This window comes from Pelodiscus sinensis, chromosome 9, assembly GCF_049634645.1.
Source record: "Pelodiscus sinensis isolate JC-2024 chromosome 9, ASM4963464v1, whole genome shotgun sequence".
Taxonomy (NCBI): Eukaryota; Metazoa; Chordata; order Testudines; family Trionychidae; genus Pelodiscus; species Pelodiscus sinensis.
Window position 1 is genome coordinate 1,879,687 of NC_134719.1, and position 24,412 is coordinate 1,904,098.

Consider the following 24,412-nt stretch of genomic DNA (forward strand, 5'->3'; position numbering starts at 1 on the left):
TTCTGGAAAATACATGCTCAAACAATGTGTTCCTTCCGGAGGTCTATGGTTTGTCTTCTTGTGTTGTTGTTTTGAAACCCTTCCTTTTAAATAGATGGGAGCAGTTTGTTATCCTGTTGAGATAATTTTTAACCTTTTCTGTGAATCTGAAAATCCAAACAGTTGGAAAGAATCCTGATGAAGTCAGAAGCAAAGAAACAACAAAAGCCGAGAGGCTCTGCATTTAAACGATTAACATCATAAACTGACACTAAAATGATCCAAAGTGCATCTAACAGTCTTCCATTCCATTTCTCCTTTGATGTGCCTAGTCTCCTGTGACTGAATAGTGATTTCCCAGGTTGTTTGTCATAGAGGGCTTGTTGCTCAGGTTTATAACTACGTAGGCCAATCAATTGCTTAGCCATGAATTTGGAGGATGGGGACCAAGAGCTGTGTCACAAATTGTGACAGTCTGGCCGTGTCCAGACTCAGGGGTTTTTTCGGGAAAAGTAGCCTTTTCCCGAAAAAACTTCCCCTGCGTCCAGACTCAAGCCGCGTTCTTTCGAAATTATTTCGAAAGAACGCGGCTTTTCTTTCGATGGCGGTAAACCTCGTTTCACGAGGAAGAACGCCTTCTTTCGAAAGTTCCTCTTTCGAAAGAAGGCGTTCTACAATGTAAATAGGGCTTCCTCGAAAGAGAGCATCCAGACTCGCTGGGTGCTCTCTTTCGAAAAAGCGGCTTGCTCTTTTGAAAGATCCGCCTGCAGTCTAGACGCGATCTTTCGAAAGAGGCTCTTTCGAAAGATGCTTTCGAAAGAGCCTCTTTCGAAAGAAGCCTGCAGTCTAGACATAGCCTCTGAGTGAGAGACATTTTGGAGGAAGAGGAAACACTGACAATTTTTCCATCAGCAGAGGAAGAAATGTTAAAAAGCAAAGCCCTTCTTCCAAAAGAAAAAATAGCTTTAAATGCAAAATCTCCCACGACAAAATTCTACATGCAAAACTCTCAGCGGCAGGATGTAAAGCTGGTTTTAACTCTAGTATTTGAATCCTTTTAAAATCCTGGCAGGGTTTTGCCCTGATAGGGCAGCCCCCTTTGTCAATTTCGGTGCTACCCTCTCCGATCCCCAGCAAGCTTCCAAAGGCTGCTGTAGAAGTTGTTGTGTTGCAGTAAGGACTTTGCAAAATAAGGAAACACGTTAATAAATGTGCATGCTTGAGCCCCGAGTGGAAGGAAAATCTGCTGGCTCTGACTGATTCAAGAAAACCCGGAAACGGAAATATAAGGCTGAGAGCAGGGGAGAATTGTTGCATTTTGAACTCCTTGCGGAAACAGAGGCGGTAGAGTAACGTGTGTGAGGTGAGTTTCCTGAGCTGATTTCCTCAAGCTGATTTAATTCCCGTTTCTATTTAACCCGCTTTGCACGAGGCTGGTCCGGGTATCCCCGCGGTGCGGTGGGACGATTTGCAAAAGTTGTGTCTGACTTGGACTGAATTGCAAAGGGACGCTGATAAATTTATGTAATTTACATCTCTGGCAATTGCTTTAGACTCCTCTTCATGGCGTTTATTTTACTTTCACGTAATCTTTGACTTTTTCCCTTTAACTTCAGTTTTCCTTCTCCTGGCCTTACATACATGTACAGAGAAATAAACCCTGTTTATTATTCCCAGGAGTAACCGTAATTGCTTAATTATATATTAACACTTTCATTTTTTGTCTTCATTGCTACAAAAACTGTTCTCTATTTTTAATTGTAAAAATAACTGTAGGCAGCTGAACCTTTTATGCTCTTCCTTACAAATAGCGATGCCTTTAAAGCAATTCATGTGGAGGGAGACATCTGGACAGAAAAATGCTAGACTTTGACTTATGCTCCTCCCCTCCTACTGACTAATTGTATCCTGTACTATGTGGAGTGGGATAATTTTGTACTTGTGTTCTACCAACAGTTACTGATTATATATGCAAACCTTGCCTTTTGGGTTAAAGTTCTGAGTTTGGGGTGAATTGTATTTATTAAAATGCGGCTCAGATAGCGTGTTACTTATGCTACTGGCCAATACAGTTAAAAGAATACACAACTATAATTATAGCTTTGGTGTAAATAGACCTGTCTTTTATATGTAGGTAGGTGATTTGAAAAACAAGTTCTGCCATTCAGTCCCCATTCACTCTGAGCTGTAACTGTGCAAAGGCAAGGGTCTGAATAGCAGGACATAGCAAAATATGCCTTCTTTCATCAGTCTCTCAATGCAGGGAAATTAACCGGAAGAACTATTGCAGAATAAGCTATTCCCGAATAGCCACTGTGGAATAGCTTGTTCCAGAATAGATATTTCATGTAATTTTCTCAAGTAAATGAGTCTTGAGCTAATGCTACTCTTCGTGGATCTTTACAAGTGCATTTACCCGCACTAGGTAATCTAATTGTTATAGCTATGTCTGTCCCGGGATATTAGTACCTCATTCACTGTCTTGTGCTATCTTTTTATTGGACCAACCTCTTTTGGTGACACAACTTGTCTCTCTAATGTGGGTAGAATTTAATTTGCTCCCATAGTGGTGCTTCCCAAACAAAATAACTTCCTCAGCTTTTGCTGGGATCAGCTAACAGGCTTTGAAATGCATCCTGAAACATGATTTCCTTTAACAGTTCAACCATAAGAACACCATTAGCACATGCTGCAAGACCTTACTCTTTGATAAACATTTTCCACCATCAGCAGAATGCTCATTACGTGCCTCCTTCTCCTATAACCAAAAGTAGCAGAAAAGCAGAAAGATTGCACACAGTCCAATAGGAATTTTGCTATGCCAAACTTATACCCTCAGGAGTGCTTGAATACTCTGGCATCAGCCTTGTTGGATAATCCTAAATTCTCTCTTCTAAATCAAAATTACATCTTGCATTATTTTTCCTCTTTTTCCAGCAACAGATGACTACTATTCCTATAAACAGAAGTGGTAAATTAAGTCTCTGGTCCTGTCTACACTGACAATAATAGGTCCTGGATTTAAAGTACAGATGCAACGTGTTTTTTATCTGCTCACCAAACTCTTATTTCTAATAGAATCCATGTTACCATTCAGCTGTTGGGCTGAAACATTCTTTCTTGATTGTTAAGGAACTGTGTCCAAAGGGGAGAAAAGTGATAGAGATGCAGCCGTGTTAGTCTGGTCTAGCTAAAACAAAAGACAGAACTATGCAGCACTTTAAAGACTAACAAGATGGTTTATTAGGTGATGAGCTTTCGTGGGCCAGACCCACTTCCTCAGATCAATTTGTGGAAGATTGTTCCCAAATTGATCTGAGGAAGTGGGTCTGGCCCACGAAAGCTCATCACCTAATAAACCATCTTGTTAGTCTTTAAAGTGCTACATAGTTCTGTCTTTTTTGTTTTAGCAAACGGGGAGAAACGAAGGCATGATGTGGGTCTCCTTGTATCTGTTCTAGTCCTCAAACTCTTGCCCGCATCAAATAATTTGGACAAAATCAGATACCCCTCCCCAAATTCAAGCTGTTGCAGGAGCAGGACTACAAGCTGCTCAGGTGTGTAACTTCATTTCTGAAGAGGTGAAATGCCATAGTTTTGACTGCTGCAGGATTTGGCCATAAGCCCTGCAGAAGCACTTTGTAGTTAAGCCTGAAAAATGGCTCTCTAGTTTTGTGTTCTCTCTGCTATTCTTCTTATTAATTTCTGGGATATTATGGAATCTCTTTTCACCTGAGCTTGTGTATTCAGTAGAGGTAGTGCCAGGTTGCTGCATTGTGTATTCTGACATCCTAGGACGCAGTTCTCTAACTGTGGGTTGGGTCCCAGTGCAGATTCCTGGGGACGCTACTGTTTTTATTTACCTGTCCCCATTCTGAAAGCTGACCATTTTATTCCTACTCTATTTCTTGTCTTTTAACCAGTTACTGATTCATGAATCCTCTGACTCTTATCCAGTAACTGCTTATTTTGCCTTTGGTGAGGGGCATTGTCAAAGACTTTTTGAAAGTCCAAATACACTATATTCAGTGGATCAGCCTTGTCCACATGTTTGTTGATCCCATCAAAGAATTCTGATGGATTGGTGAAGCATGCTTTCCTTTTATAAAAGCCATGTTGAGTCTTTCCCCACAAATCATGTTAATCCATGTGTCTGATCATTTTGTTCTTCACTGCAAGCTGGTTGAAATTACCTGCCTGGTTAGGTTTATTGGGCTGTAATTTGCCAGGATCACCTTTGGAGTCTTTTTAAAAAATTGGTGTTATCTTCACTATCCCCAAGTTATCTGGTACAGAAACTGATTTAAATGATAGGTTACAACCCACAGTGAGTAGTTCACCCAGTTCTGAAGGAACTCAAATATGAAACTGCAGAACACCATCTGGTCTTGATGACTTATTACTGTTTAATGTAGTGCATGTGCCCCGAAAATAGGAGGGAGGGAGACATACAGCCATGCAACATGAGAGCAGAATTGGGACTTTGTGTTTTTGTTTATGGTGTAGGATACATAAGCTGTTGCAACTTCCTAGTTATAATGGAAAAATTAACTTTTGCTTTAGGTAAAAATGTCTTCAACATGTGATTTTGTTGTGCTTCACACTGGGCAGAAGATGCCTCTTATTGGACTGGGGACGTGGAAAAGTGAGCCTGGCCAGGTAAGCTGTGGACTTGCACGTGGTATAAACAAATGCTGATTTCAATCTGTATTTTTGCCTTATGTGCACATGAAGCACTCTGATTTTATGGGCTGTCAGTGAGCGTTTCAGTCTTACAATATAGATGTTTAGGCCCTAAACTTTAATATATGTATGTGCTTAACTTTATGCAAGCAAGCCCCCTGAAGTAAATGGAACTACTCACTTATGTGTTAAGCATGTATATTTGCAAAATTGGGGCATGAAGTCACAATTTGATATTCCATCCATGTTCAACAAAGCATTGAAAAGCATTTGATTAATTCACGCTGATGTCAATGTACAAAAGTTGATGCAAATGTCAATGGAACTGCAGGGTCTGACTGCCGAACGGGTGTTTAAAGAGGAAGGGTAGTTCTTCTCCAAGTGCTTGCTCGTGTCAATTCCATTTTAGGTGTGTGTGTGCCCCCACACGCACAGTTGTGAGATTTCTGCCATAGCAGTGTTGTGCCCTCTCATTTCCTTCTTACCACCCATGATGGTTGATTGGAGTGCCTCGTCTTGCATCACAAGAGCTGTAGCAATTTTCCTAACATAGACTGTTTTGTTCAATGTTACATATAGTTCATTGTTGTTAGTTAATAGAGTCCTGGATGGGTCTTTGCCTCAAGTGGGGCATGCCCTGTTAGCCCAGCTTGAAGTTGTGTTTAGCACCCAGCAGCAATGCCCATCAGTGATCGGCACAACAGTTGTCTCAAGTGTCTGGGGGAAAGTGACAGGCAGGACGAGTGTTGTATTAATAAAAACTCCGGCCCTGGTACCCAGAAGAAGTGGGATATCTGCTTGAAGGCTCTCCTAATGGAGGTGGCTCTTCATCCCATGTCAGCACTTGGTCAGCTGTGGAGGGCTCGAAGTATATTGGCTTCGGTGTGTAGTGCACCACTGGTGCCTGACTTGACCCTGCACTGCTCCCCTTCACTGGTGCCTAGGAAGTGGCAGAAGAAGTGGATCCCCTCAGTGCCAAAGGACAGAGGGCCTGTGGGCGAAGGACCTGTGTCAGGCCATGCACCCGCTTTGGAGCTGCAGGGGAGCACTGCTACAATTGGCCCCCCAGGCCCAGCCAGGGACCTTCACCCCACCGTGGATAGCCACAGCGGGTCCCAGCCTAGAGTGGGCTCTTCAGTGCCCCAAGCGGTTCCAACAGCTAAAGTGCAGAGCTGACAGGCCGTGCACCAGGGAGCTGAGATGGCTCTGCCCCTGACACTGAAGAGCAAGTCCACCAAGGTGCAGCAGCAAGGACTGGCAGAACACCCCCAGGTCTCCTACGCTGCGGCCTGGGATCCCGGCACTAGGCCTCAGCTCACCAGCCAGAAGGCTTACGTCCCCAACGAGATCCCTGCCGACTGGGCGGTCCCTTTGACATCGGTTGCCATCCTGCTGAGGCCACTCGGCATTTTGGCACTACTCTTGCTCACCCTGGTGCAGTGGGTTCTGTCCAGCATGGCTGGAGCGGCCCCGCCGTGTGATGCGGAGGGCTCTGCCTGGCCTGGCCAGAGCAGCACGATGGTAAACATACTGTTTAACCAGTTAATTTTTCATATGGGATTTTACATCCCTAATTGCTAGGTTATATTAATGAATGTGAGGCTCTTGATAGTACAGTGATGGTGTCCGTAGAACTAATTAGATCAACATTACCATTTTAATCCATTGTGGATACTTTATTACTATCCAGAAGTTTGTAAAATACAGTGTGAGTCATTGTCAGATTCTGAAGGGCAATAGCAGCAGGAGGGGCTGAGGAGGCAATGTTTCCATTTCTCTCTCTCTCATAGGGACAAGGCCAATCCAACCGCTCAATTTTAAAATGACAGCACACAGGATTTCAAATCATAAGAATATGTTTATTTGATTAACACCATTCCTCCGAGAGCCACATGTTGGACAGCACGGATTTAGAATGACAGTAAAAATACTTTGCAAGTCCTCACCAATTTCCAGTTTCAAAATCTTTGATTTAAAAAAAATAAAAAAGCTTGGGTCCATTGATCCTGTCATTCTGCAGACTGCTACAACCACCTCTCAAATTCAGTGCATTCACCAGCAATGGGATGCCATCCAAAGTTCAAATTCCTCCAGCACTCCAAAGATCTTGCATGACTTGAACTTTGAGCAAGGTAAAGAGGAGACTGTGTGTGTGTTTTGTTTTTAAGGAACGCCATTCTAGTATTTATCTGGAGAGAGAAAAATCAATAATGTAAACCCAAGAGTGTTTATTGATGTAGCACATATTTTATTAGGCTTTAGGAAATCCTACTGAGTTCCTTTCTAGATTGTTTGTGAACATTAGTCTCTTAGGGTCTGTCTACACTAGCCCCCTAGTTCGAACTAGGGGGCTAATGCAGACATACTCTTAGCAGTCCTTTGACTGTGGAATTCCTTACCGTGAGTGAGCGAGATGAACCTGTTCTGTATTTTTTTTTTTTTTTAAGGGCACCATGTAAAATGCAGCCCTTTCCAAAATAACGATTGGCAGTGTCTGTCTTCTAGAGCAGCATTTCCCAACCACTGATCTGTGGACCAGTGGCAGGCTGCGAACCTCTGCCAAGCCATGTCCCCAGCTGCTAATGAGCCCGGCCCACTGGAGAGCTCTGTTCCCTATAAGGTGCATGCCTGCGCACGCACTAAAAATTCTCCTACCACCCTCCCATGGTGAGTGGCGCTGTGGACTGTCCCTTCAGGGGCAGCCTCACCACGACCCTGGTTCCAGCTCCAGAGTAAAATATTAATTTATGTCCAAAACAAAAGGTTTCAATGTTGTCTTTATGGTAGGGCTGGGGAACCTTTTTGGGTTGGGGGCCACTGAACCACAGAAAAATCAGTTGGAGGATCTCACACAACTGAAAGGCAAAAAACAACTCCCCTCCCCCCCCCCAAATAATGTGGCCTTTCCAATACCTCACTAACCTGGCACTCCAGCCCCATGGGAAGAGGAGAGGGGGCAAGGAGGACTATGTTTCAGGGTTTCCCATAGGCCAGATTAACTCATTTGGGGTTAGTAGATTTTGTGAGCTCTCCTAGGTTTTGGGGTGAGGCCAAAAGTGAGAGGTTCAGCGTGTGGGAGGGAGCTGTCAGGAAGTGGGATAAAGATGGGGGTGAGTGGGAGGTCTGGGTGGGAAGTAATGGGCTGGAAGTGGGGGTCTGGCTGGGAGTTTGGGTGCAGAAAGGTGTGATGGTGTGAGATCTAGCCAGGAGGGAGAGTGCAGGAGCAGGTTAGAGGTGGGTGGTCTGGAAAGGAGGGAAGGTGCAGCAGCGGGCTGAGGGTAGGGTGTCTGTCCAGGAGGGAGGGTGCAAGAGCAAAGGAGAGTACAGGAGTGGGCTGGGAGTGCGAGGTCTCAGTGTCTGTGTGTGCATGAGGGGAATAGAGGTGTGGGGTCTGGGTATGAGAAAAATGAGGGATGCTTACCGGGCTTCACCCCCGCCTCCCTCTTCCCATTGCTCCCAAGCATTGTACCTCAGGCACCACCTCCTGCTGTTCCCATTGGCTGCATTCTGGCCAATGGGAGCAGTGTGGAAAACCTCCAGGCAGCACATCTGCGAGCTGCAGTCCTCCCAGCCAGGGAGCACGGGAAGCCACTTACTCCCCCTTCAAGCCAGATCTTACGGCAAGGCTGAGGGCTTTTTCCCCCTCCACAGCAGTAAGCCGGCACTGGCACTCCAAACTTGCGAGGGGAAAAGGGAGGCCTTAGGGCTGGAGCCTACAGGGAAAGGTTCGGGGGGGCACCTGCAAGACAGCTGTGGACCTCAGTTTGAGAATCCCTGTTCTACGAGCATAGGCGATTGGACGCTACAGTAATAGGCTCCATAGATATACCTGTCATTAACAGACGTGTCGCTATAAAAGTAGCCTGCTTAAGTGATGCCATAGTCCTTTTGAGTGGAACAAGTGCTATTTTTAATTTCTGTAGATGGTGTCTACATGCAATGATGATACTGTTTAAAAATGGTTGAGCATGCTGGATGTGGTGCGGCGCTTTTTTGTTTCTGTGGGGGGTCAGAGAGCAGCCACCACGCCTACTCTCGGTGTTCTGTGCTGTTATTTAGCTCTAGCTGACCTCTAAAGAGCCCAGCCAGTGTCGCTTATGCTGCTAAGTGTAAGCATGATTTTTATGCTTTATCTTCTAACTTCCTTGTGCCAATGTAGTAAAGTTGTGTAACAGCACTAACACCTTATGAAGAGAGCTGATAAGCCTTGGAGGGCTGTAGGCATGACTTAGACAGGGTTATTAGTGCAGTCCAAGGCTTTGTTTACACTGCGGGCTTTTGCTGGCAGAGTATGCAAATGAAGTGTTGATTATGCAAGTGAAGAGCGACAAAATGCTAATCTATTTGAGCCGTTTTTGTGCAAGGGGTTTTTAGAGGCATAAGGATCTTGCGCAAAAACCCCTTTTTGTGCAACAAGGAAGTGTCCACACTGAGTGTTTTTGTGCAAAAACCCCTTGTGCAAAAATGGCTTGAATAGATTATGCAGATGAACAGTGACAAAATGCTAACCAGCACTTCATTTGCATACTCTCTGCCGGCAAAAGCCAACAGTGTAAACATTATTAAGCGTGTTGCAAGCGTTGGTCCATTTATTTGCCTTGCTGAAATAGAGACCCACTCACTCACAACATTGACCTCCTGTGGTCTGGCAAATCCTCTGTCCAGCAGATCAGGTCTGGAGATGGTGGACTTGAGAGGTTCAGCATGTACTCCCCTTCTGACCCAACAGGGCCCTCTTGGCACACTCCCTTCACATCCTTCTTTTGAGGTTCAGAAATAAACCACTCTCATCTGGAGTCTTTAAATAATATTCCATTTCTTCTGTGGAATTATTTATTTTAATCACCTTTCCCAACTATGGCCTGAGGGGATTTCCTGTAGGGCTTCTCCCTGCTTGGCACAGCAAGTCTGTAGCACTTCCTGTTGGCTGTGCTTGTTAATTGAGGTCACTTGTGGTCTCCAACCACCACCTTCCCAGGTGGACACTTCTTCACTTTAGTTGTTTTCACTGTGGTAGAATTGCTCAGCAGGCAGTAACTTTACACCACTTGTGTTCTTATGCATTATGGGGAGGCAGACTTGCCTTCTGTCTGCAATGTGCATCTACTGCATTCCTCATACATTCGTGCAATTACACGCTTATCTTGCTCTATTCCCTTCAAAAAGTAGTTTTTAAAGCTACCCCATTTTCCTGATCATGTCACTAAAACTTTCATAGTCTATTCTGTCACTTTTAAAGCATTGAAATTCTTCATAAAGAACCAATCTTTCTTGTGAGAACTCCCTGCATTCTGTATCTGGTAATCAATTGTTTGTTTAACCTTTTGTACTGCATACATAACTCTTTCTCTTTATAATATCTTCTTTCTCTTTGCTCCTTGGTCCATAGTTCTTGCCATTAAAAAAAAAAAAAAATTAACTAAACTTTTAAATTCCTGCTCACTCAAAGGAATCTTTATATATATTTCTCCACTTAAGGAAGCAAAAAAGGTGGTGGTTTTTTTTTTTTAATACCTGGCAACGAAGTGACAGATATCGCACCATTTGATAGTCCATACTTCCTCACATCCAAGAATACTATTTCTGTTGCCAAAAACAGTATTTCATTATTAGAATCACTCCTGGTTTCTGAGAGAACCCTTTTAGTTGCCTCTATACCTAATAATGACAGGTAAAAGAAAACAGCTGTGGTTAGGGTTGCCAGGTGTCCAGTTTTGAATCGGACAGTCCGGTATTTGAACTTTCTGTCTGGGAAACTGAGGAAAATATCGGATATATAAATGTCTGGTATTTTCTAATTAAGTTTTGTTATTATCATGAGTATCAGTACGTAGTTGCATGCTGCCTGGCTTGTAGACATGCTCACACTGCATGAGCATGTCTACCAGCCAGGCGGTACACAGCTATGCAGTAGAGAGGAGGGGGGGCGGGGCCAGGGCGGGATGGAATCCCTGAGTCCGGACTTGCCCGTATGCCCCTCCGGGACCATGCACGGGATGGGCAGCACCCCCGGATCTGCGTGCGCCCAGGCCAGCTCTGCTTCCTGCCGGCCGGTCCGTTCCCTTCCCACGCCCCCCCCCCCCCCCCCCCCCCCCCCCCCCCCCCCCCCGGCCAGCCCCACTCCCCGCTGGCCGGTTCCCTCCCGGCCAGCCCTGCTCCCTGCTGGTCAGTATCCGTCATCTCCCCCCCCCCCCCCCCATCCCCCCAGCCAGCCCCACTCTCCCCAACTCCCTCCCGACCAGCCCTGCTTCTTGCCGGCTGGTTCCTTCCCCTGCTCCCCCTGACCCACTCTCAGCCACCCCGCTCCCCCCCTACCCCACAATCCCCTCCTGGTCAGCCCTGCTTCCCACCAACCGTTCCTCTCACCCCCCGATCTCCCCTGGCCAGCCCTGCTCCCCCCGACCCTCTCCCGGCCGACCCCCTCCCCACCGCAATCTGAGATCAAGTGTGTCCGATATCTTTTTTTGAAATCATCTGGTAACCCTAGCTGTGGTAGGCCATACATCTCTTATCTGGTTTAATGCCAACATTTATTCCCATCAATTCAGCTGTTATAATAGCTTCAAAATGAGAGATCATAGAGCTGGAAGAGACCTCAGGAGGTCATTGAGTTCAGCCTCCTGCCCAAAACAGGACCAACTCCAACTAAGTCATCCTTTTAGAATTTGACTCCTATTTCAGAGATGAAAAAGACTTTCCCCATGGCTCCCTATTCGGGCAGAAGAAGGGAATATTTACCCCCCCCCCCTCTTTCCTAGAGCAGATCCTAGTTGGTTAGGAGAGGGGAGCCTTCCCCGGCCCTCTCTAAGACTTCTTGTCCTTTGTTCATAGGGGGATAATAGCACACGTTTTCCTCAGAAACAAACTATTTGCCCAGCACTGCTTCCTCTTTTCCCCCTCTCTCCCTCTGCCATTTTCCTAGTACAGGCAGTCCCCGGGTTACATGGATCTGACTTACATCGGATCCCTATTTACAAACGGGGTGAGGCAACCCCGCACTAGCTGCTTCCCCCCAGCAGACCAGGGAGACGCGGAGCGGCTTTTCTCAGCAGACACCTCAGCTTGAGAATAAAGGACTGAGGGAAGTGAGGTGTGGGAGAATAAAACTGAGCTCTGGAGAAATGTTTGGCTAGAGTTTCCCCTACAATATGTACCAGTTCTGACTTACATACAAATTCAACTTAAGAACAAACCTACAGTCCCTATCTTGTACGTAACCCAGGGACTGCCTGTACATCAAAACTCACAAACCTGAAAAGACGAGTGCTGTCTAAGAGGGATTGTCTCATACCCCCTCAGGCCCTACTATCCTTAAAGGGAGACAGTCTGCCCCTGTTACACTTAGGCAGTATCTCTATGCCATCCGAGTTTAAGCTGCTTTGCAGCAGTCTTGTCAGTAGCATTTTAGTCATTTTACAGCAGTGTTTTTTAAACTTTAAAACCGAGGAACACCAAACAATATTTTTTTATGAGGAACACCAAGGATTTTTTGTTGACTCCCCAAAAAGGGGGGGGGGAGGGTCAGGGGACAGTTATTTGGGGGGAGGGCGGCGGAAAGAGTTGGGGGAAGTTGAGAGGAGGGGGGAAAAAAAAGTCACCTCCCTCTTTAAGGGTGGCCATTTTGAATTCTGTTCTCCACAGCACACCTCCGACTGCCTCTGCCGTGGAACACAGTTTAAGCAATCACTGTTTTACAGACTGATAAAGTGAGTCAGACTAGGCTCAGAGCACATAACATCTATTTGAAAGCCTTGAATCAAACTCTGTTTCCCTGACTTCCTATCTTATGATCTAACTAGCCTCTATGCATCCCAGAACAGATAGAAGAAGTTTAGCAAAGTACAGTACTTTGAAAATTTGGGCATCCCAATCTTGGTCGTCCCCCCCCTCCCCCAAAGGAACTAGGATTGTCTTTAGATTTTGGCTAAATCGCCACCAGATAAAGTTTACAGTAACACCATCCAATTAAACCTTTCAGTACATTTCAAGTACAGATTTCTTGTGATCCCAGCTCTGATAATCTTTCTAGTCCTTCCATTCCTATTCATTGGATGCTATTCCTGTATCAACCATGTGATTTTTTTTTTTTATAGCCAAATCTTAAATTGTATCCTACAAATAAAAGTGCTGTAGCATCTCAGTAGTGAAGCGATAATTATGTATTTGTTAGTTCTTCCTGAGCTTGTTTACTGTTTTCCAATCTGTTTTTTTTTAATTCTTTGTTTAAAAATGCAAAAACGTGTTGCTTTTCTTACCTACCTTGCCAAATGCTGGGAGGGGGGGGAAGTTGGTGTTTTGTGATGTCACCTTAGGAACGAGATGAAAAGATTTTTTTTTTTTTTGTTTGAGCAGACGAGAGCACAATGCAGTACTGTCTTATGAAATAACAGCAGGCATGAGATCAAAGATAAATCTGTTCACGTAGTAGCATCTATCAGTAAGAACATGAATAGCATGGACTTTAATATGAGCGCCTGGGTAATATTAACCCTTTCCTTCCTTACTTACTTTCTTCACACCAGTCATGACTACATAGACCTCTATCATATTCCCCCTTAGTCATTTCTTTTTCCAAACTGAAAAGTTCCAGCCTTATTTATTCGCCTCCTATGGAAGCTGTTCCATACCCCTAATCATTTTTGTTGCTTCCTGTAGCAGTGGGAGGTACCTGGAGGTGGCTCTGATTTCCCCTGCATAGCTGCTCTCAGGAGGAGGAATAAGTCTTGTCCCTCTGGAGTGTGGGGACTAACAGCTGGAGTTTGTGGAATAGTAGGTGTCCCAGTGCCCTCCCCTGCCTTGCTAGTTTTCACAGTGGAGGGCTTATTTCACTGTCTGCCACTTTTTTTCAGGCCCTGTTTATTGTCCGTTCCTTTCCTAATGATTCCCAACATGCTGGTAGGTTTTTTGACTGCTGCTCATTGAATGGGTGTTTTCAGAGAACTAGCCACAATGACTCCATGATCGATCTCTTTCTTGAGTGCTAATGGCTACTGTAGACCCCTGACGTTGTATATGCATAGCTGGGATTGTGTTTTTCAATGTGCATCACTTTGCATTTATCCGTCACCCAATTTTTGTCCTTGGGCAATAGCTTCCTTTGCGGCTACAGGCAGCCCATAGTTACAAGGTATTTGATCCTCTAAATACTCCAGTCAAACCTGTTTCTCTGAAATGCTTGTTTCTCTGACAAAATAAGAACTAACTGTGTTAACCAGTTTTTCGGTCACAATAATTCGTTAATATTTGGGCAGGGCCGTGAAAAAAATCAAGCACTCGATGGAAGCAGAGTGGTCTAATGGATGGAATGTCGGCTGGGAGTTGTCAGAGGCAGGAATAGAGAGGCCAGGTCTCCCTCTGGCCTGTTCAACTTCTGACTGTTGTTTCCCTCTCCTATAAAATGGAGCTGCTACTGTTGTGAAGCTGTAGCAGCCAGGAATTATTAACAACACTGCTAAGTACTATTCTTATTCTTTAACCTAATTTTCAGGTTAGAAATACTTTTACTCCTTGGAGTCTTTCACTAGACCTCATTAGCAAACCCGGAAACCTGGTTAGGATGTTTGCTTTTGTGTGAGACCAGTGACTCACCCGTTTCAAACTGGAAAGCTTTAGTAGCACTCAGGGCAGATAACATACATGGAAATATCTTGAGTAAATCTGTAAGCCTTGTGAGATGACTGGTCCTGGTTTCCGTGTGGGAAATTTAACTTGCACGTGTTGGCAGGAGATGGCACCCCTGTGTTTATGCTGCCGTGTAAAGACATGTCTGGAGCATGTTGTCCTTACACACTGCTTGCTGAAAATCACTTTCTCTGTGGGGGTTCATATGCTGATTTGAATGTGACTGTCACAATTTCAGGGTTAACTGAAACCCCTTCCTCCTGGTTCTTCCTTAAGGGCACCCACTTAAGGTTTCAGGTGTCACCTCTCTTGGACAGAGACTCCCTCCAGACCAGGAATTTAGACTTCCAGTCCAGCCTCTTACTGTGATTTCTCCAGCAGGTATGATCAGGGTTCAGTGCCCATGGGGAGCTGTTCTCTAGGGGCTTCAACAATATACATAAAGTCCTGCACTGATACAAAATTTGGACCCATATCCATTTCATAGAATACTAGAACTGGAGGGGACCTTGAGAGGTCATCAAGTCCAGTCCCCTGCCCTCACGGCAGGACCAAGCACCATCTTGAGATCATCCCTGACAGGTGTCTGTCCAACCTGCTCTTAAATATCTCCAGTGATGGAGATTCCACAATCTCCCTAGGCAATTTATTCCAGTGTTTAACCACCCTGACAGTTAGGAAGTTTTTCCTAATGTCCAACCTAAACTTGCTTCTTATCTTATCAGAGGCCCAGGAGAACAATTTCTCCCCCTCCTCCCTGTGACATCCTTTTAGATATCTGAAAACCACTATCCTGTCCTTTCAGTCTTCTCTTTTCCAAACTTAAACAAGCTCAGTTCCTTCAGCCTTGCCTCATAGCTCATGTTTTCTAGATGTTCCACAAACATGGTCCATGGATGTATATGTTTTCAGGGCTCTAAACATATATCTGTTTCCAACCAATCTTCACAAAGCAAAAAACCATTTCTTTTTGTGTACAAGCATTACAGAGAAAACCTATTCAAAACATTAACATTCCTATATGGAATGTAAAAGTTTACCAGAGGTTACCCATCCAATCTTCCCAACACTTCAGCAAGATTGGAACCCCTGGGACAAGTGTTTGTTTGCTGGATCAGAAAGATCAGCCTTATATTATGAAAAGTACTTTCTTTGTCTGATCCCTGAAAATCCCAGGTTGAACTGGTATATGAATACCTTCCTGAGGTGGTATCCCTATGGGATTGATTAGACTTTAAGGATATATCTACGCAGCAGAGGTGTGTGTTTTTTTTTTTTTTTTTTTTTTTTTTTTTTTTTTTTGTGTGGAAAAACAGCAGTTTTTCTGAGAAAACTTCAGTTATGTCCACACTGCAATTACATTCTTTTTGAGGGGGAAAAAACACTGAAAGAACAGAGGGTATTTTCTGACCTTGGTAAACCTCTTTCTATGAGGAAGAAGCCTTTTTTCGGGGGGGGGGGGGTAAGAGCTCTTTGGAAAAAGGCGTGTGTGGATGAGGAAGAGGGATTTCCTTCAAAAGAAGAGGAAAAAGCACTGGTGGCCATTCCGTCCATAGTAATCACAGCTTACACGTGAAATAGCATCCATTTAGTGTGGGGAACGCTATCTTTTGAAAAAGCAGATCTCTTTTTTTGTTGTTGTGCTTTCACTGTGTAAACGCCCTCTTTTGAAAGAAGTTTTTCCAGCAGATCTCTTCTGGAAAAGCTTCTTCCGAAAGAAGCCTGCGGTCTAGACCTAGCCTGGGAAACTTGCTTTAATTACTCCATTTTTGGTTTTAATTCCTGGATGAGCTGTTGTAACCTTTTGCTGAGGGAGTAGGACACAATCAGTGAACCATGATTCATAAACTGTATACAATATCAGTTTCCAAGGATACTGCATGTAGTTAAAGTATGCCAGTGACACATTTACAGAGAGTTTTCAAAATCTAGCCTTCAGTATCTTCATTCTCCTGTACAATTACTGACCCACATCAGTCTTCCTGCTGCTTATCCTTCTATTTTCATGGAAATCATTGCTCATGGGGACGATATGGATTGGGGCTATGCTATGGTACGGAACACGTTTCAGGCTTTGCAACATGAAAGCACTGCTGCAGCATTAAAGCGCTGACGTGGCAGCACATTATTGCAACAGTGTTAAAGAGCCCCCATGAGGGGCATAGCTCCCAATGTTAGGTGCCAGTCTACACTGGCAAGTTACTGTGCTGAAACTTGCTGCACTCGGGATGATTTTATTTATTTATTTATTTATTTATTTATTACACTTCTGAGCAAAAAAGTTTTCAGTGCCGTAACTTGCCAGTACCAACAAGCCTTTAGTTCCCTTTCAGAGCAAATGCTTCTGCTCCGTGGCTTCCTGTGATCAGTAAATCCATTTTTATTCTGTTCTCCGGGTGGGTGATTGAGCTGCATAAAACATTAACATGATGAGTGATTTCATAATCCAGACACTATTTGTAGTAACCATTTCAACGGAAGAGTATTTGTCATAGTGAAAGTAAAGCCTATAAATCAAGACCATGTGGAAGAAGGAAAAACTTATTTTTTTTGTCATAGTGACTAAGGGAAACTTGCTCTTCAATGCACATTTTGTCTTAAGGCACCAAAAAATTGAGTAAAAGTATCCTGCATCTGGATTCCCCTGTCTTTTCAACTAAAGGAAAGGAAATGTAGCAGGCACCAATAGATGTACTCCACACTCAGTTGATCTTTCAAATCTCTCCTGTAAACCAGAACGTTTGATTTTCTTTCCTTAGTGTTAATTACGTCACCTGCTTTGAAATGGAAAATGCAGGTGCTTTGAAAAATTAGTTGAAAGATCATCTAGCTCACTGTTTCCTCTTCAACTATCAGTGTATCTTGTGGAAATTCTGCTTTTTTTTGGCGGGGGGAGTTTGTTATTTGTAGTACAGTAGCAGGGAGTGTGTGTCTACGCAGCAGGGGCAAAAGTGCTAGTGATTCCCAGTGCAGGTAGACGGACTTGTCTAATTCTGCTTGAACTAGTGTGCTAAAAATAGCAGTGTGGCCTCTGCAGCACAAGTCACGCACTCGTGTACAATCAGTGGTCCCCAACCTTTCGGGGCTGCCTGGGCCCAGGGCCGCTCATGCATCTCGTGTCCGGAGGCGGGGCCACGCATGTGCTGCGCACCCGGGGGTGGGGCTGCCCACGCGCCATGCGCCCGGGGCTGGCACCGCACATGTGCCATGCGCCCAGGGCAGGGGCCACCCACACACCTTGCACCCGGGCCGGCACCGTGCATGCCGGGGGCGGGGCTGTCCCAGATGATTCGGCGGGCACACGTAAATGCCCTGGTGGGCGCCCTGGCACCCACGGACACCGCGTTGGGGACCACTGCGTCTGGGTACATACTTGGGTAGCTAGTCCAAGCCACCACTTATGTAGCTATAGCCACATGGTTATTTTTAGCTTGCTAGTTCAAGTGGAACTCGCTTGTCTGTCTAGCCGAACTGGGAAACCCCCTCCTGGCTGCTGTGCAGACCTCTCAGTGAGAACTGAAAGGATACCAGAGTCCCCTATGGCGGACCCCATACAAACACAGTCCCTGCCATGAAAATCTTACCTTCTACGCAGACAAGGGAGCAAAATAACAGCCCAATGGGGGAAGAGAGTCACTTCCTCTGTTTCCATGGGTGGAAGAGTGTCGCAGCCATAAAAGCCTGTGCTAGCTCAGGATGCTAATTCTTTCCATTCTGATAATACAGACACAAAGTTATCACCCTAAAGGAGACTCGGGATGTCTACATGACCAAGTTTTGTCGAGGAAACTCAAGTCAACACACAGATGTCGACAAAAAACAAGTCGCCAAAGCGTGTTTACGCTTGCTCCCTCTGTCGACAGATTATGTCCACATCTTTAGCTTCTCCGTTTGACAGTGGGAACAATGCCCTGTGGGTATGTTTCCCGCAGTGCCTGGAGGAACCATCTGTTGCTAGGTGTTGTGGGACCCACAAACAGAATGTGGGGCATCTTGAGACTGTGCAAAACATCCTGTCAGGCACTGCTTTGTTCAGGGGCTTTCAGCGTCCCTTAATACCTTTTTTCCAACTGCCACTCCCGTGCACAGCTGAGAATATCTGCAGCAAGAAAGAATGGATCCCACGTTTGTCTCACATGGTCTGTTAACTGTGGTGAGGACCTCACATGTGACTGACTGGAGATCTAGAAGTTACTGACAGGAAGAAGACTCCGAGAACTTGACAGTGTACGTAAGGACAGCAGCAACCTGTCGTTGCATTTGTAGAGTCCTACATGGATGCACAATTTGTATCCGCATCCATATCTGCAGAAACAAGCCACAGATATCCACCGTTCTCGCTAGCTGCAGCTGGTTCAGATAATATGGTCATGGTATCCTGCCTGCCCCTGCCCTCTCTTCCCCTTGGCATGCAAATATGTAAATAGAAGTGAATAAGTTAAATCTTGGCATGCCACTTCTGAAAGGTTGCTGACCTCTGGACTAAACGATTAAGGGCTGCTCTGCAGGGGTAGCTCCAGGAGCCAGCTTGAGCCAGGCCCAAGCAGTCCTGACTTGTGCCAGCTCCAGGAACCACCCGCACTGTGGCTCTGCATTTTAAACGGCTCTTCCTGCGGCTCTGCATTTTAAATGTAGTATCCTTGACTAGTGTGAAGGAGGTAGAGTGCAGAAGGGGGAGAGGTTGCAAGGTCTGGGTGGGAGGTAGGGTGCAGAAGCAGACTGGGAGTAGGGTGTCTGGGCAAGGAGAGGGAGCAGGGTGACCAGTAGGAAGGGTGCAGAAGCAGGGTCAGGGGAGGGTGTCTGGCTAGGAGAGAAGGTAAAGGAGGGGACTTGGGGTAGGGGTTGGATCTCTCTGATCTGGCATACTTGGGACCTGACTGGTCCCAGATGATGGATTTTTTCCAGACCATGGGCGGTCATTTTAGGCCCCCTACTATGCCCCCCACTAGGCTTCCTGGCACTCCCTTCCCCCACAGCCTAGCTGAGCCATACACCAGTTCCCTGCATGCCCCTTGCAGCTCAGCTGAGCCCCTGTCTGTTCCCTGTGCCTCTCCCGTCCCCCACAGCCCAGCTGACCCAGTGCCCCTTGCCCCGCAAATCACTTGCTTTCCCGCGCTCTCACCAGGCTCTGCCTCCTGCTGCTCCTATTGAGCAGGAAGTGTCCCTGACTCCTATTCCCCCAATGAAGGAGGGGGAGGGGAAACACCAGTGCACAGCTACATTTGGAGTCTGGGGGCTTTTCGGGACATTTCAGTGCTTTACAGGGACACCGGGACAGGAGATTAAAAATCAGGACTGTCCTGAATTTCCTGGGAAGGATGGTCAGCATGCTCATCGAGGCAGCAAGGGTGGGGGAGCGAGTAGTCGATACTCATGGCTATCAGGTAGTCGATTAGTCAACTTCTTGCTAACATCCCTAACATACCCTCCCTGTTTTTCTAGGGCACTTCCTTATATGTTGCAACCTCTCTTATGTGGTAGGCAGTGGGGTCATCAAGGCCTCTACTGTTCAGCACAATGCACAAAAAGGAGTCTGTTAACACTGAGTCCTCCATAGTAGCAATTCACTTACAACCCCCTTTCTCGACATATCCGCTCGCTTTCCTGATGACCCTTGCAAAGAATGCATCCCACCCAGTAAGCACTGGAATCGTGGTGAGTGAGGCGAGGGGGAGGGATTGGCTGGCAGCTGTACATGAGTACAAAGAAAGGGCACAACTTCTCTAGGCTTGTGGCTTTTCCCCTGCTCCATGTGCTTCCGCTTTGGTTCCTGCACAAGTGATTGATGAATGGTATGAGCTAGTTTCCTGCAATGGGGGAGGGGACAGAACTGCCCTGCCATGGCATCTGTAGCAGAAACTTTACAAATTCCTCTCCAGAAGTTTCCATCGCCTCGCTCTGCAGGATTTCATTGTGACCCCGGCGCACATCCACGGCCTGCTCAGCCATGGCAATTAGCAACACAGGATTACGTGCAGCTCTCAGAAACACAGCCAGCCTTCTGCTTCTCCATCCCCCCAGCCCTGTGCTCACCCCCTGCTTTCTGGTCCCCGGACAGTGGTTGTTCAGAGTGACGATGTCCATCAACAGTGAGAACAGCCTCTGGCTACCTGACACACTCAGCAACCTTGTAGAGAGCCCCTGGTACTTGTCTACCTCCACCTCTTCATCTACAATTTCATCCTCTGAGGGGTCACCGCCTAGGGTAGTATCCAGTTCCTTATAAAAATGGCAGCTCTTTGGAGATGCATGGGGGTATCAGTTTGCTTCACCAGCTCATACCTCTTTTCGCACAAGGATTGAGAAATGTGCCTGCACGGGTCCCAGTTCCTATGGGTCACTCACAGCTGGGACGGAACAGACTTGTCTCCATATGCTGATCAGATCCAGCAGCTCTGCAGTGGCCCATGTGAGGGGAGCGTTTGGTGCAATGGCCAGGCATGGGCACCTGGAAAGACACCATGAGATCACTGCATGCTGAGCCAGCCCACGGGGAGATGCTGGGGGGCGGGGAGGGGCAGTTCCAGGTGCTCAGCAGGAAATGGGATTTAAATTTTGCCTGGTTGCCAGGGGACAGGGTGGGTAACTTGATCACCTGGCTGCAGGGCAGCGGTGTTCAAACTGCTGACTCGAGTGGCTGATTGGGATTTATGGGGTCACAATCAGCGACACAATGCCTCAAGGGGTCTACCCTGCATGTTTGTCAACAACACAGGGAGGAGAAAAGAAAGTGGAGCTGGAAGTTTTTTGTCGATTGAAAATGGACTTTGGTTCCAAAAAAAAAAAAGTCATGCTGCAATGGGAACGCTCACGCAGTTTTGTTGACAAAAGGCACTTTTCCTCGACTAAACTTGTCAGTGTAGACAAAGCTTATATAACGACTGACCGTATGGTCCCTGATGGGCAGCTAAAACAAAAGATGACTCAGTATGGGTCTTACTTTCTGCTGTCAAGGGATGGGCCATCGTTATTTGGAGCTGTCTCTTGCTGCTTGTAGAATAATGGGATTTGCATCTTTTTTTCCTTAACCAAAAACGGCGTGAGAAGTCTGGAGAGTGTGCTCTAGCCACTCGTCTCTAAGGTTACTACACCCCTAAGGCATGTCCTGCAGGTATGATAGCACTTCCACAGAGCTTCAAAGCAGAGACTTGTGGGCTACGTCTACACTGGCCCCTTTTCCGGAAGGGGCATGTAAATTTCACTAGTCGTCGTAGGGAAATGCGCGGGGGATTTAAATATCCCCCGCGGCATTTAAATAAAAATGTCCGCCGCTTTTTTCCGGCTTTTAAAAAAGCCGGAAAAGAGCGTCTAGACTGGCCCCGATCCTCCGGAAAAAGTGCCCTTTTCCGGAGGCTCTTATTCTTACTTTGAAGTAAGAATAAGAGCCTCCGGAAAAGGGCACTTTTTCCGGAGGATCGGGGCCAGTCTAGACGCTCTTTTCCGGCTTTTTTAAAAGCCGGAAAAAAGCGGCGGACATTTTTATTTAAATGCCGCGGGGGATATTTAAATCCCCCGCGCATTTCCCTACGACGACTAGTGAAATTTACATGCCCCTTCCGGAAAAGGGGCCAGTGTAGACGTAGCCGTGGAGTAAAGGAGAACACAGGATATGAACAAAACTGTAGGATATCCTGGCATGTGCATTGGAGCAGCTTGTATCCCAATAAGAGCAGCTTACATTTCAGAAATGAGGAGTGAGGAATTTAATAAAGCCCTGTCTTCTAATAATTTTGGCATTTAAAGCATAGCTCTTTCTCCTTGGATTGTGCTGACAGGCAGTGCCTGTATTTGGAGGGAACTGGAAGTATGTCAGTAGGCGCTCCTAGAGTTTTTTGGTGCACGAGGGGAACATGGCAGCTGTACCGTTCCTTAAGAATAATGTTCATCTTTGGCCATTGAGTTCTACATGCCTGCCTATAGGACAAATGATTGCCTGTTCCCTCTGGAGTACCTAAGGGCATGTCTTCGTTTGCCACTCCAGAGATCGATCTTCTGGCCTTCAATTTAGTGGGTCTAGTTAAGACCTGCTAAATCAAACCCTGAGGGTGGCTCCAGTTAGTGCCAGGACTCCTGGCAATCACAAGGAGTAAGGGAAGTCGACGGGAGTATTTGCTTCCATCAGCTGCCCTCTGTGAAGATGGTGCCAAGTTTGGCTTAAGGTAAGCCAGCTCCAGCTAAGTATTTTACATAACTGGAGTTGTGTACCTTAACCTGACCTTCTGGGTCTAGTGTAGAGCTGGCCTGGGAGTGCTCACCTTGTATAGTCCTTACTCAGATGAACACAAGGGCTGCAGAAGGCTCCTTGAGTACTCTTTAGCTTGTCCTGCTTTTGCACTGAGGCACAACATGCACTCCATTTAAAAAAAAAAAATCTCATTATTGATCTACAACAGCTCTTTCTTCAGAATAAACCAGGCCTTCTCTTTCCATTGCCTGGGCTGAGTTAATCTGATTTTGTTTCTGATTACAGGTGAAGGAGGCAGTGACGTATGCCCTGGGTGCAGGTTATCGCCATATTGACTGTGCTACAGTATACGGCAATGAAGTGGAGATAGGGGAAGCCTTCCAGGAGAGCATCGGGCCCAATAAGGTGAAAATGAAACGGTGCATGCAAAGTGGACTGTAAACAGCAGCTCTACTGTGAAAAGCGACTCTGTAACAATGGCATTGTGAGGTTCCACATCCTAATGTACCCTAGTTGGTTCTAAATTAGGCAGAATTTTCATTCCCGGATCTCTGCTGGATTATAATTTTACATATTACTTTTATAATCACTTTTTTTTTTTTTAAATAAAGATTTTCTCTAAACTCTGGGTGAAAGCCTGGTCCCACCGAAGTCAATGGCAAAAGTCCTACAGACTTCAGTGTGGCCAGGATTTTATCTTTTGCATACAATATTTTCTATGTTACATATTGTATTTATTTATATACACTAGAAGAGTTACCTGGCATTGCTTGGGTCCTTAACTCAAATAATTTTTTTTCATTTAAATCATTGCTCTGTAGTGGGTCTGGGGATGAGGTAGTCAGGGTGCAGGCTCTCCCAGGGAGAGAGGACAACCCCAGCCCTCTCTCACCACAGCAGCTTGGGGCCAGGTGAGAAGTGCATCTCCATGGTTGGGATGTAAAACATTATGTTTAGGTGGTTAAACTCTTAACTGGAGCAGCCCCCTACCCATGTAAGACGCAGTTATTTCAAGAGAAAACCCTTCTCTTGAAATAACCCTTATTCCTCATACAATGAGGTTTACCAGTTATTTCGAGAGAAGGGTTTTCTCTCGAAATAACCATGTCTTAACAGCATCTGTTATTTCGAAATAGCGCCATAACGCAAACATACAAATGAAGGCGTGGGATATTTAAATCCCGGCTTCATATGCAATTTCAAATGTCTTCATTTGCATCCCTCTCTTGAAAGAGGGTACAAGTGTAGACATACCCTCTGAAAATCCCTGTAGCCGATTTAGCTGCTTCACCTTATACCTGCATCATATGCTGGGCTTTACGCAGCAGTGCAGAATACTTGAAACACATTGATTGGACTTTTTTGTGTGGGTCAGGTGCAAATAGGGAGGGGTTGGGGACATGGGGTTACTTTCTTTGAGTTAGCCTTCTTGGTAAATAATATGTCGTAAGTTACAGAAGCTAGGTGAGCCTGTCTCATGGATGTGATTATTCATAAGACAAATATAGATAAATAACAGTTTACAGTTGCATAATTGAAGTCTATCCACTTTGGCCATGTGTAGTTCAGGAATGGCTTTAATTCCTAATCAGACCAATTTGCATGTGGGAATAACTTTTATGGAAATTGATTTTGAAGATCGTATTTAGGTTACTTGATGGGAGTACTTACGCTTCTTCTATGTGGTTTTTCCAAATATCTGGCGATAGGAGAGCAGGCCATGAGAGATTTTAGAACTTTGCTTTTCAATGTAAAAACCTATTTCTTTCTTTTTCCATTCTGCATCCCATGCATTTCTAAAAAGTATAATTAATAGGTTCTAAGTACTCCCTTTTAATTGCACTTTGGTGGTGATTCACCTGGGGAGCTGCAAAGCAGCGACTGTCTATTCCTCTTCTGACTAGTTCCTTTGACTACATTGACACAGGTTCACATCAAAGGCTT

General features: G+C 45.6%; 1 protein-coding gene and 1 long non-coding RNA gene across 2 annotated transcripts in view; one reads left to right on the forward strand and one right to left on the reverse strand.

The window, feature by feature from the left end:
• The first annotated feature begins 1,191 nt into the window (after positions 1–1,191).
• Positions 1,192–24,412, forward strand: part of AKR1A1 (aldo-keto reductase family 1 member A1) — a 39,389-nt gene continuing 16,168 nt past the window's right edge. Inside the window, exons 1-3 of the mRNA XM_006117319.4 lie at positions 1,192–1,342; positions 4,543–4,638; positions 22,754–22,873. Of these exons, the coding sequence (XP_006117381.2) occupies positions 4,549–4,638; positions 22,754–22,873 (210 nt within the window). The 5' untranslated portion in view covers positions 1,192–1,342; positions 4,543–4,548. The remainder of the gene's footprint in view (positions 1,343–4,542; positions 4,639–22,753; positions 22,874–24,412) is intronic.
• LOC142830531 (uncharacterized) lies at positions 6,716–24,401 on the reverse strand. The gene is made up of 3 exons (XR_012905827.1): positions 24,328–24,401; positions 12,922–12,969; positions 6,716–6,851 (listed from the first exon to the last, which is right to left on the reverse strand). It is a non-coding gene; the product is annotated as an uncharacterized LOC142830531 (long non-coding RNA).